Consider the following 19,713-nt stretch of genomic DNA (forward strand, 5'->3'; position numbering starts at 1 on the left):
TGAACTGAACAATGGTTATCTTTGCATTTCCCAAAGAAAAATCTTGACAGTTTTAAAGCATAAACTACTGTAGGCACAGCACAAGTTTAACATCAGGGCTCTTCATTTAACGCTTACTTCCATACTGTTCGTCATATTTCCTGCTTTGACAGTATGATTAAGGCCATATCTTCCCTCATAATAAGGTCTACACCAAAAGCGGAAGGACATATCAATTTACAGTGTAGTTATTTAACACATTTTCAGACAGCAGAGTGTAGTTTTTAGGTTTTACAACTTATTTGGAGAAAATTATCACTCAGGTCACTTTTTACCTAAAGCATGAAGTAATAACAGCCACAATGATTAAAAAAAATCTTGACTTGCTAGGATTTATCATATAAGTGTGTGTAACCATTACAACTGTTAAACACTGTTGTAAATGCTTTATCCTAAAAAAAGAACAACTCATAATTACCCTTTAAAAAAATCAATATTAATTCAACATTTATTAATATTTAGAACACAAAACTCGATTATTGCATACTTGTCTTGCCCATTCAAAACAGTGGTAGAAAACTTTGTGTGTATGGGACTTGCCACTGTTTCACTGAAACATCTTTGTAAGTTTATAACCCTTTCCATGAACTCTGTTTTAAGAGATCAGGTAGCTTAGAATAAACTCTAAGTTGTTTATTTTCAGACTATGTAGTTACATTGCAGATTATTGTGCTCGCAGGCGTAATGCACTTTCCTTTATATAGCATCTTTCTAATCTTCCTGACCACTCAAAGCAGAGCATGTTATTCTATACACTTAAAGCACTTTATGTACGTTGCATTCACAGCCAATTTAGAATAACCACTTAATATAAAATGCTTGTCTCTCGAACAGGAATGACTGAAGGCAACCTTCACAGGGATACACAGGCCATCTAAATTGCTGGATATGCAATTTAGATGTATCTATTTTGAGTATCTAGGAAACTTTTTACTGTAAGATGACAGTGCAGACCACTCCACCACCATGCCACAAGTTCACCTTGAGCAAATGTGATAGGGTGTCAAGGAGCTGTGGAAAATGTTACAGTGCCTACAACATCATTCAACATGACAGATTTGGTGGTGGGTTAGTAATGGTCTGGGGAGGCATTGCCATGGAGGGATGCACAATAGTTTACTGAAGCAAGGATACTAAACCAGATGTTCTCCATGGAACCATCCAAAACCTACACTCAGTGGCAGGAGAATAAGTAGCCATAAGTATGACCAAAGGTGCGATGAGTGCAAGAGCAGCTGACCTAAGAGACAGAATCATGGCAAAGCTGGAAACCTGAACCCACCATGGCTGATTACTAGGACTATGTAAAGTACCGTCAGAAGGTTTACCAGAAGATATGAATGTAGCATTATGAACAATCCCTACTGTGGCCATCACAGAAACTAATCAGCTGATTTAACCATGGCAGCAGTGATTAAGGTAGCACGGAGGGAAGTTAACCCTCAGAAAGGGTTGCCTAAGAAGTATAGCAAGCTGTCCATACCTGAGGCCTAGGAAAATACTAGGCAAAGCCTTAGTCAGCCACTTGAAAAGATATACCAAATAAACAGAAGGCAGGAAAATAAGGTGAGCCAGGGAAACAATATGAGAACAGAACCACCAAGACTGGAGATCAGGCAGCACCGGATGAGCATGTAAGAGAAGGACAGCCCATAACAACAATACTCCGTGGCAAGTGGATCTAAGAACAAACCACAGCATCCTGCCTGAACAGGGTCCAGTAAGCATCACAGTGGCAGACATCCAAGAAAGGGTCTGTAGGATGAAGAGTTCAACAGCACCAGGCCCTGACATGATTCATGCCTGGTGTTGAAATGACTCCAAGACCACGCTCACCAACCTAGACTGACTACAAGAAAGCCTATGATTCAATGTGCCACACATTGATCCAGGAATGCCTAGAACTATACAAGATCAACAGTTCCATAAAATTCTAATCAGACTGTCTGCAAATGACTCCATCCTGTGAAATCTTTGACTCACCTCTCCAGTAGAGGTCTCTCCCCTCTCACTCTCTGTGCTCCTCTGCCCTGACTCCTACAGGTTAATAGGGATGGAGGAGTGATTATTTCCACTGATGATAACCATACCTGAATGAGCTCAGCTCAATGTTTCAGAGCTAAAACAAGTGACAGAAATTAACATTATGCAAACAATTCAACTTAGTGTGTGTTAAAAGATTATTGAACATATATGTGATCAGCTCCATGAAATGTATTCCTTAATTCATTATTAAGCACATGTCTAAGTGACTTTTCACCTAGTAACTTGTGTGCAGCTACTAACCCCTTCCTGTCTTCAGAGAACATTTAGAAGTGAAACCTCAGCTTTTTTACAAGAACATGCAAATGTAGAGAAGGGGAAAAACCCACTGCTCTGAATGACGTTGTTACCTTTGTACACACACACACACACACACACACACACACACACACAGAAAAGTATAAATAAAAAGCGCAGACAATCATGAGACGCAGATCCTGTGTTCATGGCTGCCCTCGCGAGCGAAAGAACTGCAGTTGTTTGTGTTTTGTAACTCAGGTGTCTCAGCTGAACAAAGAACGGCAGGGTGATTTAAAGAAATCCCCTGTCAGTGTGCTAGCCAGGTTTTTATTTATCAAAATGGGGAGCACCTGGTTCATTAATTACATTTGACTCTCTGCTGTTAGCTGGAGGCTGGAGCTAACTAACTGTTACTACCAGCAGTGATGAAGACTTACTTTCTTGAAAAACTTGCGTATATCCATGTTGTCTTGCTGTGTGAAGAATGTACGCTAGTGTGTCCGCAGGTGTAGCTGCAGCGGAGTGTAAAGTAGCAGAGAAAACGAGGACTGGATTTGTGGACAGTAGTAATATAGGGCCGGCATTTTTACTCCCCCAAACACACACACCCCCACACCCACCCCAACCAGTTTGACAGGTTTCGTGTACGTGTGTACGCGTGCGTGTTCATGTGTGCTCGGGGTTATGTGGGTTCATATGTTTTTTAACAGGGGTTTTAATTTAATCAAACCATAAGGGGTTTTTAATTAAACTATTTTTATGGATTTGGCAAGTCTCAACATTCAGTTATGCAGACATGTGTGTTCTTAAAAGCAATTCTTTGTTTTGCGTGGAGGAGTGGAAGCCGTTTTGTTTCACCGGACGCCTTAACAAACCTGGAATGGGTACCTGCTTTTATTTACATCTAGTCAAAAAAGTGTTACTAATTGTGTTTTAATCACACTAATTTTGTGGTTCTGAGGATGTCTCAGCACATGGTGATGCAGGCATTTTATTTAAAAAAAACAAAAAAACAGCTGAAATCGGAATTCCTTGTGTATGGGAAATTTCAGCCTTCATGACTGTTCACAAGTGTTTCATTTAATCAAACCACTAGTTTTAATTTAACTTGTTTTACGGATCTACTGGGGTTTCTTTCACGAGGTGATGCAATCATTTTATTTAAAAATCGGAATTTCGGAATGGTGATCCAAGGGGGAGACAGAGCCTGCTAGTTTTTAACACAGTAGATGGTCACAAATAGCATTCAGCCCTTTAGAAAATAAACGCTATTGTGGTACTTCTAAAACACGTTGCACAGTTTCTCGTCTTTTGCCCGAAGCAGCCAGTATCGTTCTTTCAAACTAATCATGTTTTAATCACACTAATTTTGTGATTCTGATGTCTCAGCATGCAGTGATGCAAGCATTTTATTTAAAAACGGCTCAAATGGGAATTTCTTCTGTACGGGTTTCATGGTTTCAGAGCCTATTAGTTTTTACGCCATAGGTGGTCACAAATAACATTCACCCTTTAGAAATAAACGGTGTTGTGATACTTCTAAAACCAGTCGCACAGGCCCCTCCGTCTTTCAGCAGCTGGTTAATTGTTTGAAATTGTTCAGGAACGCAAAAGCCCACCAGGGGTATTATTTAATTGTTGTGATTCCTTAGGAAGGCAAAAGATAGTAGGTGTATCATTTAGTTGTTGGGAGTACCAGGCGAACAGGGTCCCGCCTATTGTCTGAAGTAGCCAGTATCAGCTCTTTTGTAATTCCTTGAGAAGGCAAAAGCCCCGAAGGGGCATCATTTAAATTGGTTGGAGACATACCTTCTTTTTGGAAACACCCAGCCTATATAAAGCGACCTCAGAATCTGAAACCCTCGCCATTTTTGCGTCATGACCCGCGCCAGAGCAGACCATTTTCTACCGATCATCAACATCTTATGTCTTTTAAAATATACTGATAGCCAACCTCTGACACAAAATAGTATCTTTGCAATGTCTAATGTTAGAGAAATCATCCCCGTATTTTATTTCATATCGTAACATTCATATTTTCATATTGAAAATGTGATACATGTAATGTGATCATCAAAGAACATGATTTTTAAAAAACTTTTATTCTTATGCTTTTATTCTTATGCATCACCTGGAGAATCCTGGGACATCAGTAAGGATGCTCTTTGTTGATTACAGCTCGGCCTTCAATACTATCATCCCAGACATTCTTATAGACAAGCTGGTAAACTTGGACTTCCCCCCCTCCACATGTGCATGGATCAAAAACTTCCTCACAGACCGTTCACAATCAGTCAAGGTTGGCAACCAGCAATCATCCACCCTGTCGCTCAGCACTGGCTCACCACAGGGATGTGTGCTGAGTCCACTATTATACACCATCTACACCAGTGACTGCACCCCTACGCACCCCTGCAACATCATCATCAAATTTGCAGACGACACCACTCTGATGAGGCTCATCACCAACGATGATGACACCGCCTACAGGGATGAGGTCCAGCGGCTGTCAGAATGGTGTAACTACAATAACCTCACCCTAAACACCAAGAAAACAAAGGAAGTGGTCATGGACTTCCACAAAACAAGAACTGATCCCCCTCCCCTCTCCACAAAAGGTGACTATGTGGAGAGGGTGTTCTCCTTTAAGTTCTTCGGCACCCACATATCCGAGGACTTATCCTGGTCCACAAACACATCAGCCCTAGTAAAGAAAGCCCAGCAGCGCCTTCATTTCTTGAGGGTTCTGAGATGGAACAGGCTGCAGACTGAACTCCTAGTGTCCTTCTACCGTGCCACTTTCGAGAGTGTGCTGGTGCACGCCATCCCTGTGTGGTACGCTGGTTGCACAACAGCTGACAAGAAGAGACTACAGAGGATCATCAGAACTGCAGAGAAGGTGATCGGCTGTCCACTCCCCTCCCTGGACTTAATTGCCAGCTCAAGATGTCTCTCCAGAGCCAGGGCAATTATAAAGGACCACCTCCATCCTAACCACCACCTCTTCAACATCCTGCCCTCTGGAAAAAGGCTCAGATCCATCAGGTGCAAAACCAACAGACTAAAGAACAGCTTCTTCCCGTGGGCTGTCAGAACTATTAATGGAAACTAAGAGTGTGTAAAGACTTCCCCAACACATCCACCCTGACACTGCTGTTGATCATCCATGTGCAATATCTCAGTCTTTCCATGTTCTGTGCAATATTTTTGGCTCAAGTGCAATTATTTTGGTCCCAGTCTGTTTCAATGTTTCCTACACATACACCATGTATATAGTTCCACTCACACATGTATATATATACACTGCTTTTTATTTTATTCTATTTATTTATTTATTTTCCACCTTCGATGTATATTGTTTTCTCTTTTTCTTACTTTAGCACCTTTGTGGTCCAGCTACCCAATTTCGCTGTGCAAGAAACTGCACAATGACAATAAAAAGCTCTAAGTCTAAGTGTAAAAGTATGTCAAACTTTTTATAAACACTTATTGTAAGTTACAGTTTTTCTTATACTGTGTGTAATTTTATAGACACCTTGTTCATTGTATGAATGTGTAATTTATGTATCTTTAATACATAAAATATTTCTTGAATTTGTGTACTTTATGGTTATTGAATAAAAATGGTGACACATTGCACCGATAAACACAGATGGCTAAAAGAAATGTTTGATGGGAAAAAGGAAACAAGTGTAGTGCTGCTAAACTTTGAGGTTCCAAGTTACCAACGTTTAAATGAGAAAATGCCAAAAGGAAACTAGCAGCCCGAATCTGCATGTAAAACATGGAAACTCCATAGCAGTGCTACTTGTTCGTACATAGTTGCACTTATTCTTTGTTATGGTACTTTTACTGTTCCAATGAAACAACAACATCTAATTTTAAAGTACATTTTTTGACCATCCTGTGATCTCATTTGCCGTATTCTCTTAATATCTTAGAGCTATTCCCAGGGGTGAGAATGTTGATGTTAGATTCTGTTTTAAATCAGGTTGTGATCTTCAAATCACTCTCACAGCGTGGATTTTAGAGTAATGTGCAACAGTTGTAATGTCAATTACAATTCCAAACTCTCCTTTTCTCCAGTCAGGGTTATGGTGAATTTTAAGTTTGTTTTATTGTGTGATTGCACAGGGCCCATCACAGGACCCTGAGTAAGCTGTACAGCAGAAGTCTATACATCACCAAATTACAACAACAGTCACCTGGTAGTGAGACTGTTTGTCACACAAATGGTGGACAGAAACTAGTTTTTTTAATTTAGAACTCATAAAATAACTCAATTAACATTTAACGTTTTACTGATTATTATTACACCTTTCTTCAGTGTTCTTACATCTATGACAAAGTGTGTATGGACTGTATGGAGGACTGTACCTCAACTGTTAAGCTCACCTTTTTTAACATGATGTCTGTGTGCATTTCCTTACATAATAGCAGTATGGCAACGAGTTTATGACTTATCTGTTTTTTCTTTTCTCAAAGACAGAAAACTTCACTATATGTGAAGTTACAGCACATCCCTTCCAAATGTGTGCTGCTTTTTCAATCAGAGTGCTTTTAGAGCATCTACATTAGCCCTTGTAGTAAAAGTACAATCAGTAAGTGTACTTTAACATTTGAGATTCCGATCGAGTCTTGCTTAGATCATGTGAACTACTTCATGGTCCTTTTTTTTTTGTATTATGCATCAAACTTATGCAACGCAGTTGTAATTTATTTGAACAAATCTAGCTAGAAGCAACACCTTTTTAGCTTTTGTGATGCATATACCTCTCCTCTCACACCTTAAACTAGATGTTAGTATTCTCAAAGTTAACATGTCTCACGTCACCATCTTGTATTTCTAAAACACAGTCTTGGTGTATGGCCTGCAGGCTCTCAGATGGAAACACCAATGATCTAGATATTCACAAATTTCATCAGATGATGTTGCTGCTGCAATCTCAAATACTAATTATTCTGGGATTTTTATTGTCAAACTATGCGATTTTCCAATTGCGTGTGAGTAAAATGACCTTTCTCTGATCATGCAAATGTTGTGACCAAGAATCATTCAGGCTTAACAACACAAACTGTTTCGATATCAGAAAATGTCTGTTTACGTGGTTTTTATGAAACTGATTTTCAATAGTACAACTAGCGTTCAACTTTTCTTTGCTCTCCAGTATAAATGCAAGAATTTTGCAGGTGTGAAGAATAGAAATATTTTACTGCTATTATTTGCTGCTATTTTTATAATCATCATTACCATTTCATTATTAATAGTGATGTTGCATTCAGTTGCATTCAGATGTTCAAATATATTGGTATTATATAAGTCTTTATTACAAGTCCAGAAGAACCACTTTAAATTGTTGAGTTGAATCTATAATTTTAAAGGCTTTTGAATGTTTTTATATTCTTATACTGAAGTCTTCAGTGGGTGAAGCACTCAAAGAGCAGGGACAGGAAACACGTCTGCAAGGCATGCTCCTGCAGAAGTGAAACTGAAAGCAGACTCTGAGTGCACGTACTGTGAGTAGGTTCTGAAACTGTATTAAGCTTTTAGTAGAGGCTCTTGATTAAACATTTACTCAACATATTACATATATAGTTCCAGTTAGGGTATTACATGTAAGGATGAGCCTCTGTTCTGGTGAAAGGGCAGAGGTGCAACGGGTGAGATGAGAGAGCATTTAAGGGCGAGACACCCATACACACACATACAGACACATATAGTGAGAGAGGTCATGACACGTACGCAGTACACAGCACGCACGCGCCCCCGTACGTGCACGCACACACACATATTAGAGAGACTCAGTTAGATAGGTAAGAGTTTAATTATGTTTTGCTTGCGACTGCAAAGTTGTGCCTGCATGAGTGACATTTTGTGCAGAACGTGGACCTGATGTTCCAGAAGATAAGCGACAGCGAAGACGAGCTGGGGGAAGCACCTGGCTTCGACCCGAAGAAGATGTTCTGTTTTAAACTATGTTAAAAGTCATTGTGGTTTTGAGTTGACGTATGCTATAGTAAGTCTGCCTGGCAACAGAAGAGGGGGTGGTACAATTCTCACCTCTATAAAGCCTTTGTCTGACTATTGTAAAGCAGTTCAATACTGAATCTGAACAGTATTGGCTCCGCATATGTGTATTCATTAAAATGTCGTCTAATTTGCACCCGGCTGGATCTGTGGTTATTTTTGGATTTCCCCTCAATATCTGAACCTTAACATTTGGGGGCATTGTCCGGTGAGAGGGGGTCTGTGGTGATTAGACGGGCAGATACGAGTCAGTGGTTGAAAGTGAGTGACAAGCCGGCTTATCCAAAGGTAAGGCACATACCTGTTGAATTTTCCAAAGTGTGCCAGAATTGGACATGACAAAATGAAAGTCTACTCACTGGAAATTACTGGGGAATGTCTGTTTTGATTTTGATGGTAATTTCATGAGCATGCTGGTTGAAGTAACGATAAGTTATAAGTAAAAGTACTGGGTTCAAGTCCCAAAGAAAAGGAAAAGAATTAAAGTGAGTTCGAGTCTCACGTAGAAAGTAGGGAAATTGGTCATTTCTGTGGGTTCAAGTCACGCTGGACATTGGGTCTATCTTGTGATGGTCATTTTGTGGGTTCAAGTCCCCCATGTCCACAAAGGTAGATCTGCCTCAATCTTAATCCTGTTTTGGGCTTAGATTGTTGTTTCAAATTATTCTAAATTTTTCTAGAACGACAGCGGCGTCTGTTAAGAAGCGCATTTTCTCCTTGGTAACGCTTGCGCCTGGGCAGGACGCTGACCTTTGACCTACCGGCGAGTAGGGATAGTACCGTCGACAGCGGGGGAGGACTTGGGAATCTCCGAAATTGCTAGGGGTTCAAGTCCCCTATTCTTGCGCTTTTTTGGCTACCTGTAAATTAAGTTAGGGCTAGAAAATCTGGACAGAGCAGTTCGAGTCTGGTCTGGTGAATTGGTCGCAAAAAACCTGGGGTTTGCCCGTTCGAGTCGGTTATGGTAAATTTATCGAAATTTGTAGGAGCTAAGAGGCCTATCTGTGCAGTTGTAATTAAAAAGACGTCTGTAATATAAAATATGGGATCTATGTGTGAGATCAGTCTCTGTGTCAGTGCACAGCCGGATGTGCACTGATGGTGTGTGTAAATGCAAATGAGCAGCGGTGACGCGCAGAGAGGGTGGTTTCAGTTTCGAGAGTATTGAGCTTTATAACTATTGTTTGCCAATATTGCTAAATGCCTGTAATTAAGAGGCTGGTTTTGCGTATTACGAGAGTATAAATAGAGTTTGAATTCATTACTGTGGATGTATAGTCATTGACTGACTTATGATTTAAATATACATAGATCGAGTGTATTGTACAGTACCTAAGACCACTATATATTTTCCTGTAGTAACCTCTCTTGAGCCATAAATGGTGGTGTGTTTTATTTTTAGTTATGTGTGTGTGGTGAGAAGCCGTGAGGATGATGAGAGGTTTCAGTTTTTTTTCTTTTCTTTTTGACTGGCTCTTTTGATTGTGGAAGCCATGTCCAAAATACTCATATGAAAGCGTATTTTGAGTGATTTTAACTGTGTGAATGCTGTCAGCATTTGATTTGAGTGACTCTGCATGATTTGTCTGAGTGAGAGAAAAGGCAGGGTGTGTGAGACGATTCATGGCGTCTGAAAGAGGTTAGAATGTTTAAAAAAGTGTGTATGAAATAAAGGAGTGTGAAATATATTTCTTTTGTGATGTAAAATAGGATGTTTTAAAGTTTGAAAGTGCTTTTAATTCAAGAAACGCATGAGTGATGGTATGAGAGGTTGAGTTCTTTTTCGTTCAGTTCAAAAACACATAAGTATATACACTTGGTACACCCACTTAAGAAATTATTGTGTGACTGATGCTACAAAACTGACCTAAAGAATGGTGATGTGTGTGGAGAAGTGTTAGTTGTCCTGATGTTGGAAAGAGCTCTATTTAAAAGTGCGTGAGTGAAATGAAGGTGTATTGTTTTTAGATCAGGATTTAGTAGAATTACTGATTGTTTGTAGACTGTGAAATTCAAAGGGAGACAGAGTCTGCCTGTTGCCTGCAGGAAGTCTCTGCAGAGGCTGCAGAAACAGGAAGTATGTGTGTGTGTGTGTCTGGGACAGGAACTGTGCATGCCCATAAAAGGGGAAGCTCACGGTGACAAGTGTGCACCCAGAGAAGAGAGAGAGAGTTAACTCTGGGCAGATGAAGCAAAAGGGAGGTTTTAAGATAAAAAATGAATATGATAACTAATTATATGCTTTAGTGTGCCAATACAGGTGGACTTCTCTCAACATTGGAACTTTGAGTACAGCGGCAGAACAATAGATTAACAGAATTGGGAGAAGATAAGCCAGTCTTTGGCTCGAAATTGTGCGGCTTGATCTCTCACTTTGTCCTTGACCCTGAGAAGAAACGCAAAGGACAGTCAATTTCCTGATGAAGACCGACAGAACATCGTGGACTTGAAGAATTAACTGAAGCTAAAAGACAGTGCAAGCGAAAGCAGTAACACTGACGACGACTGATGAGTCCAGCAGTATGAAAGAAAGCACGTGATGCAACATGCATGCTGGTGAAGAACAGTGTGATGTGTCTGCTTGAAGGCACTGACTCTCATATTTGCCATGCTTGGAGCAGTCTTGGAAGAGAAGACTGAAAAGATGAATGGAGAAGAAAACAGAGCAAATGAAAATGAGACTGAAACTGTCACAGTTTAACACTCAATGTCATAAACAGAGTTGATCCATGTTTCTATGGACACTGTTTCATAAATCAACAGCTCTGAAAATCACTTTTAAAGTAATGTAGAACATGATCTCTCTCACTCTCAGTTTCTCTAAAAAAACCCAGCAAACTGACAATCACCTCTAAACAAGGGGGTTAGTTTATAGGTTTTTTGTTTTTTATCAGCCGCAACACCATGTAACGCCTGGATGTTAGACTCTTTTACCAGACCATGTTGCTAGCCCAACCACCAAGCCCCGGGTCTCTGAGCTCTATCCCTGGCTGCCTAATGTGCCTCTTGTGTCTTTTTACCACCAGACTGTAGCCTCACCTACTAATATTATTTTATTACAGGAGAATATTCAGCGAGGTTACTACTTTGACTTTCTTACTTTGAGCACATTTCTGAGCCCATACATTATCAAACTTTTACTCGAGTATTTCTGACACTAGCAGCTATACTTCTACTTAAGTAAAAAATGCCTGCACTATCGGTATAAAGCTGCCTGTAATTCCTGACCAGTTCATGCAATAATGATAAATTAAAGCTGCACTACAGTTAACTCTTTTTAATAACCAATAACAGGTGTATTTCTTAGATCTACTGATACAGTCAAAACACTGTGCTTGTATAAAGCCATATCCTCTCCCAGCGTACCCTTGTCTCACAACAGGGTGATTCCCAAAGTACGACTCAATAAACAGAGACTTTAAAACCAGAACAGAAAGATAAAGTTGGAAGATCAAAGATTAAGGATTGTGTTTTTATAGCACAAAGCAAACTATCTCCTCGCCTTCTAGGCCTTGGCGTGCGTACCTTAGAAGTCAGATTATACATTAGTCATACTTCCAAAAACACTTTGAATTTCATTTATAACTGAGATGCCAAGCTGTTATCAGACATCTTATGCTCACCAGGAGCATGTATCCCCACCTTCAAAACCTTAAGGTGTCAAATTCACAAACCCCAACATGGGCTCATTCAACACAGGGGCTAGAAGTGCAAATCACCCTTTACTGACACACTGTAAAGAAGTTCAATACAGGACAAAGCGGCTAACAGCCTTGGAAGCGCTTTACATGAAATAAAACTTTTTAGAAAACCCTTTACAAGAATAAATGTAATGATCTGTTTTACCTGAATCAAATGTATTAGTTTGTTTACTTGAAATAAAACTTATTTTGGAAACCCTGTACAAGAAGTAAAAAGTATTGTGTTGTAAGTTCTGGCTTTAATATTTCCAGCTGATAAGGAGACGTATTGCATTTCAAACGCTTCATACAAAAGACTTTTTAAACATCCATTTTGTCTGTAATGACAGTATTAAGCTACAAAGCATTGTTTTTACTAAAACTCAACATTTTCAGATGAAAATTTTACTGCTTTTTATTTTACCGTAACAACCCCCTGAATGCCATTTTTAGGATGATATTCTTGGAGATTACATATATATATATATGTGTGTATTAGGGGTGCAACGATATTCGTATCGATATTGAACCGTTCGATACAGTGCTTTCGGTTCGGTACGCATATGTATCGAACAATACAGAATTTTTAATTTATTTTATCAACTTTTCTTCTGACGATGCTGTCTGTGTTGAGTGATCAGTGAATCTGCGTTCGACTACTCCGCCTAGGCTGCACTGTCGAGCGCAGATCCACTGAGCGCCACCCACATGCATTCAATCAAGCCAGCGAGACAGAAGTTAAGCTCATTGCTACATGGCAACTGCCTCAATGCCTTTTGAAGTTGAACCTCCTCCACCGTCATTGAAATCTGGCGTTTGGAACTTTTTTGGCTTTCGTGTGAAGTATGACTCTGATGGTAAGCGCGTTGTGGACAAAACTACAACAGTATGTCGGATGTGCCACGCAATGGTTAATTACATCGGTGGGAACACAACAAATATGAATGCACATTTACGCCGGCATCACCCTAGTGCAAAGACAAGTGAAGGCAGACAAAAACAACAACAAACACACATGCTACAAACTTTGCCGGAGTCATTTAGACAGCCGTTACCTCATGATTCTAAGAGGGCAAAAGAAATCGACAGGGCAATTGCTACTTTTATTGCTGTCGACATGCGACCCTTTTCTGTTGTACAAAACACCGGGTTTCAGGAAATGCTGAGAGTACTTGAGCCCCGTTACAATATTCCTTCACAAACCTATTTCACTGATATCGCAGTTCCTGCTTTGTACAAGGAGACAAAAGCTAAATTAGAGACGGCAGTGTCAGCAGCAGCCGCTGTTGCTCTGACCTCAGACGGCTGGACGTCAAGAGCTACGCCGAGCTACCTCACTGTCACCGCACATTACATTGATCCGGAATGGCAGATGAAAAACTGTGTTTTGCAGACACGCCTGGTTGAAAGTCACGCCACTGACGACTTAGCCAAAGGTCTCTCTGAAGCTGTGGAAGACTGGAAGTTGCGACCAAATGTGACAATACCTGTAACTACTGACAATGCTAAGAACATAGTTAATGCCGTGATAGCTGCTGGACTGGGGCCACAAATCGGATGTTTTGCACATACTGTTAATATAGCTGCTCAGGAAGGAATAGCAGTGCAGAAGGTTTCCCATCTCCTGGCAAAGATGAGACGAATTGTCTCCTTCTTTCACAGAAGCACAACAAGATGCAATGTGTTAAAGAAAAAACAGCAACTGCTGCAGCTTAGTGAAAAAAAACTGATTCAAGATGTTCCAACTAGGTGGAACTCCTCTCATGATATGATGGAAAGATACCTTGAACAGCAAGCTGCAGTGTATGCTGCTATGGCCGACAGTACTGTGAAGAAGAGTATGAAGAACATTCAGAATCTAACTCAGGAAGAACATGCACTGGCTGAAAATCTTGTTACAGTCATGAAAACCCTAAAAACTGTGACAGTCATGATGTGTGAAGCGTCATCTCCAACAGCATCCATGATCCTGCCACTTAAAATAAACATCCTGAACTCTATGGCGCAGTCTGATGATGACAGTTCAGCAGTGAGAGATGTAAAAAAAAAAAACATCAGGGAGGACCTGGAGCAGAGATACACTGATCCTGCCCTTCAGAATTACCTACACAAGTGCACAGCTTTAGATCCTCGATTCAAGTCCCTGCGACACTTGGATGATGTCACTCAGCTGAGTCTATGGAGCACTCACCACAGAGCTTGTCCTGAGCATTGAACAAGTAGGTATTCTTTTTTTATTTTTGAAATTTTATTTTGCTACTGCTTGATTTATAAATATTATTTAAACAAATACAGTTAACAGTTTGGTTGTTTATATTTCCTCAGGACCAAGCCGCAGGCACCACAGAAACTGCGACCTCCGCAGAGACTCAAGCAGCAAACTCTTCAGATTCACCATCAGCATCTCCACCAGAGAAAAAGTCGGCCATGAAGGAGTTGTTTGGAGAACTGTTCGTCCTTGTTTTGCGGAAGTCCATGACCACTTCCTTGGTTTTCTTGGTGTTTAGGGTGAGGTTATTGTAGTTACACCATTCTGACAGCCGCTGGACCTCATCCCTGTAGGCGGTGTCATCATCGTTGGTGATGAGCCTCATCAGAGTGGTGTCGTCTGCAAATTTGATGATGATGTTGCAGGGGTGCGTAGGGGTGCAGTCACTGGTGTAGATGGTGTATAATAGTGGACTCAGCACACATCCCTGTGGTGAGCCAGTGCTGAGCGACAGGGTGGATGATTGCTGGTTGCCAACCTTGACTGATTGTGAACGGTCTGTGAGGAAGTTTTTGATCCATGCACATGTGGAGGGGGGGAAGTCCAAGTTTACCAGCTTGTCTATAAGAATGTCTGGGATGATAGTATTGAAGGCCGAGCTGTTGTTGGGATTTAGAGATTCTTTTATTGCTGCCATATACTCTGCCTTATGATAAATGCATTAATAACATGTTCTACAGTATTATTTTATCAGTAATATTGTTTACAGGGTTCATATTGCATTGAATATGTTTGTCATCACATTCATTCTATTCACAGGTTGAGTTCATTCTATACACAATGCATAACTGTGCTTGTTTAGAGTTGATGTTCTATCCAAGAGGGTTTTAAGCTTCACTGGTGAGAGTGTCCAGGTGATACATGTTGAGGAAAGATGAGAACATAGCAGGTTAATTGCATGCATGCTTACAATACACATAAATCTAGTAGCAGGCCTGAGCGAAGGCCCAAGTGTCTTCTGCTTCTTATTTGAGACCTGCGCCAATTCAGTCTACTTAGTGATTGAGGACGAGGGTCCATTATTAGCCCTTAGAGGCCCTGAAGCTTGAAGTTATTACCTTAAAAGGAAGGTGTTATCAAAGAGAGAAGTTATATGTCTGTTTATAGTTATTAGAGATGTACAAGATGTACCCTTGTCTGTAAACAATGACTGGACATAATGTATTTTTGACCTGTATTGACGTGTATGTGGGGGTGTGATCCTCTATGCTATAAAACCAGAACTCAGTGTATTTTTGTCAGAGCAAAACAGGCCATATGCTGACGGTTGTTCTCCGTTGTCAATAAACTCATCGTTTGATTGTACTTTTCTGGGCCTCCGTCGTTTGTTGTCTGGTCTGCAGTTGATCGATCTCGCTTCACTGTAATCAACAAAGAGCATCCTTACTGATGTCCCAGGATTCTCCAGGTGATGCATAAGAATAAAAGCATAAGAATAAAAGTTTTTTAAAAATCATGTTCTTTGATGATCACATTACATGTATCACATTTTCAATATGAAAATATGAATGTTACGATATGAAATAAAATACGGGGATGATTTCTCTAACATTAGACATTGCAAAGATACTATTTTGTGTCAGAGGTTGGCTATCAGTATATTTTAAAAGACATAAGATGTTGATGATCGGTAGAAAATGGTCTGCTCTGGCGCGGGTCATGACGCAAAAATGGCGAGGGTTTCAGATTCTGAGGTCGCTTTATATAGGCTGGGTGTTTCCAAAAAGAAGGTATGTCTCCAACCAATTTAAATGATGCCCCTTCGGGGCTTTTGCCTTCTCAAGGAATTACAAAAGAGCTGATACTGGCTACTTCAGACAATAGGCGGGACCCTGTTCGCCTGGTACTCCCAACAACTAAATGATACACCTACTATCTTTTGCCTTCCTAAGGAATCACAACAATTAAATAATACCCCTGGTGGGCTTTTGCGTTCCTGAACAATTTCAAACAATTAACCAGCTGCTGAAAGACGGAGGGGCCTGTGCGACTGGTTTTAGAAGTATCACAACACCGTTTATTTCTAAAGGGTGAATGTTATTTGTGACCACCTATGGCGTAAAAACTAATAGGCTCTGAAACCATGAAACCCGTACAGAAGAAATTCCCATTTGAGCCGTTTTTAAATAAAATGCTTGCATCACTGCATGCTGAGACATCAGAATCACAAAATTAGTGTGATTAAAACATGATTAGTTTGAAAGAACGATACTGGCTGCTTCGGGCAAAAGACGAGAACCTGTGCAACGTGTTTTAGAAGTACCACAATAGCGTTTATTTTCTAAAGGGCTGAATGCTATTTGTGACCATCTACTGTGTTAAAAACTAGCAGGCTCTGTCTCCCCCTTGGATCACCATTCCGAAATTCCGATTTTTAAATAAAATGATTGCATCACCTCGTGAAAGAAACCCCAGTAGATCCGTAAAACAAGTTAAATTAAAACTAGTGGTTTGATTAAATGAAACACTTGTGAACAGTCATGAAGGCTGAAATTTCCCATATACAAGGAATTCCGATTTCAGCTGTTTTTTTGTTTTTTTTAAATAAAATGCCTGCATCACCATGTGCTGAGACATCCTCAGAACCACAAAATTAGTGTGATTAAAACACAATTAGTAACACTTTTTTGACTAGATGTAAATAAAAGCAGGTACCCATTCCAGGTTTGTTAAGGCGTCCGGTGAAACAAAACGGCTTCCACTCCTCCACGCAAAACAAAGAATTGCTTTTAAGAACACACATGTCTGCATAACTGAATGTTGAGACTTGCCAAATCCATAAAAATAGTTTAATTAAAAACCCCTTATGGTTTGATTAAATTAAAACCCCTGTTAAAAAACATATGAACCCACATAACCCCGAGCACACATGAACACGCACGCGTACACACGTACACGAAACCTGTCAAACTGGTTGGGGTGGGTGTGGGGGTGTGTGTGTTTTGGGGGGGGGGGGCAAAAATGCCGGCCCTATATTACTACTGTGGACATCCCCTGTGAACAACTGGAACGGATCGGATAACGATGCACTGATGCTACCTTAACACTGTAAAGGGAAAGGGACCAACAGTTTTGTGACCATATTTAAGTGAATAGAGACAGGTTTATATTATTATTTATTTAAACTCATATTCCTGCATCTTTATACCGAATTTGTCTGCTATTTATGTTAAAAAAAACAACGAACAAGTAAAAAAAAAAACTTTAAAAAACCCACGAAATTGTTTTGGGGGGCTTAAGAATATTGCTTCAGCACCCCTAAAATAGGCCTAACGTCCTTCTCAATCTTTCAATCTGTATAGCTCGCGCCGTGACAGACCTCTTACTTTAAAAGTAAGATGTAATTAATTGTATTGCTTTGTTCACACTTTTCCTTCTCACATTCCATAGTGAATACACTCTGGAACATGTAAGGATGAATTTTAGAAGTTGTCATGTCCAAATAAGAATCTGAAAAATTAGAATTGTACTATAATTTGACTAATAACTGTCTAATTTAACTGTAATAGTTAGCCATTAATAATAAGAAAAATTAAAAAATTAAGAAATCATTAATGTTTATGGTGTAAAATTGATCAATATAATCAAGCAGCATCAATGAGATCTTACTCTGTACATTTTATCAGTTATAAAATCATTCCTGGTGAGAGCATCATAGACCATTGTAGTCCAATACAACTGAGACGATTACACAAAGCAGTTTTGGTTTAATTGTCTCACTGCCAAAATATATATGAATTATAATATATATTACAATATCATTAGAAGGCTTGAGATGGAGGACCCTGGAAGAGCATACAGGAGAAGGACGCAACCCTTACCAGCAATGCTCAGTGGCTGGTGGATCTAAGAACAGACCACAACAACCTCCCTGAACAGGGTCCGGTAACCATCACAGTGGCAAACATCCAAGGAAAGGTGTCTAGTATGAAGAGCTGGAAAAGCACAAGGCCCCAACATATTTAACACCCACTGGCTGAAGCTGACTGCACTCCATTGGGATCTGGCAGTACAAATGACAAAGCTGCTAGTCAACGAGAGACACCCAGATTGGCTTACTGAAGGCCGGAATGTCTTGATCCCCAAGGACCCCCGGAAGGGATCGGTCCCATCCAACTACCAGCCAATAACCTGCCTCAGTACCACGTTGAAGTTCCTGTCAGACATCATAGTGGCTGAGTTGAACAGGCACATGGCTCAATACATGAGCAGGGCACAGAAAGGAATTGGCAGGAATACCAGAGGAGCGAAACACCAGCTGCTGGTAGACCGAGCAGTCGCCCGAATATGCAAGGCTAGAGTGACTGTGCACTGCCTGTCTTGATTACAAGGTCTATGCTTTGATGCCCCACACCTGGATCCTGGAATGACTACAACTGTACAAGATCAACAGGATCCTAAGAACCTTCATCAAAAACTCAATGGGGATGTGACGAACAACATTGGAGACCGACTGAAAGCCTATAGCACAAGGCACCATCAAGAGCGGGATCTACCAAGGAAATGCGCTGTCCCCACTGCTGTTCTGCATATTCTTGAACCTCCTCAATTAACAAGACTGTCTAAGTTTACCGACTACAGAAGAGAGCAATCATCAGCCACCTCCTCTACATGGATGACATCAAGCTGTATTCCAAGAGTGAGTGGAACATCAGTTCACCGATCCACACCACAAGGATCTACAGCAACGACACTGGAATGTCATTTGGATTCAAGAAGTGTAGTCGGATGGTAACAAAGAGAGGGAAGGTAGTCAGAACTGAGGGGATCACACTACCAGAAGGCAACATTGCTGAGGACAAGTTCAAGTACCTGGGAATCCCACAGGCAAATGGGAACCCATAAGAGGCCGCTAGGAAAGCTGCAACCACCAAGTACCTGCAGAAAGTAAGGCAAGTCCTGATTAGTCAGCTGAATGGCAAGAACAAGATCTGTGTGGACAAGCAGAAGAAGACGGCCATAGTGATAGACGTAGCAATACCAAATGAAAGCAATATCAGGAAGAAGGGGCACGAGGACCCTCATGCTCACAGGCCTGTGGTAGAGAACCCGAGCTTAAAAGACAGACTGCCAGCAGAGGCGAGATGGAAATTTTTTTACTTTCACAAAATAAGTTGTGGTTAATTAACTTCAGATTTAAAATAGAATAAAAATAAGGATTTGCAATATGTTTAAATGAGTGGTGTTATTCTTATATAACTGAGGAAACAAGCTGACACAGCTGTATTACTAGAATGCTTCTTACCTGTTTGTAAGAGAAGTAGACAGGGCTGCTGAAAATGATCCACTCTACCACCTTACTGCAGGGTGGAGTGGTCAATGAGCCAGTGTAACGATAGTAACTTCCCAGTGAGGATGGCAGCAGGTCCTTCAGCACAAATGGCTCCAGAAAGGTCTCCTTTTCTGTTTGAAAG

The 19,713-nt window shown here is 40.5% G+C and overlaps 1 protein-coding gene across 6 annotated transcripts in view; it reads right to left on the bottom strand.

The window, feature by feature from the left end:
- Positions 1–19,713, bottom strand: part of LOC100709248 (receptor-type tyrosine-protein phosphatase gamma) — a 403,846-nt gene that overhangs the window by 78,926 nt on the left and 305,207 nt on the right. For 5 of the 6 annotated variants that reach the window (XM_025907530.1, XM_025907531.1, XM_025907528.1 and 2 more), the window contains 2 exons: positions 19,545–19,702; positions 2,023–2,076 (listed from right to left, as the gene is read on the bottom strand). In XM_025907530.1, coding sequence (XP_025763315.1) covers positions 2,023–2,076; positions 19,545–19,702 — 212 coding nt within the window. The remainder of the gene's footprint in view (positions 1–2,022; positions 2,077–19,544; positions 19,703–19,713) is intronic. The other variant, XM_025907529.1, reaches the window with a different exon arrangement.

This window comes from Oreochromis niloticus, linkage group LG5 (genome assembly GCF_001858045.2).
Source record: "Oreochromis niloticus isolate F11D_XX linkage group LG5, O_niloticus_UMD_NMBU, whole genome shotgun sequence".
In the NCBI taxonomy this organism is placed as follows: domain Eukaryota; kingdom Metazoa; phylum Chordata; class Actinopteri; order Cichliformes; family Cichlidae; genus Oreochromis; species Oreochromis niloticus.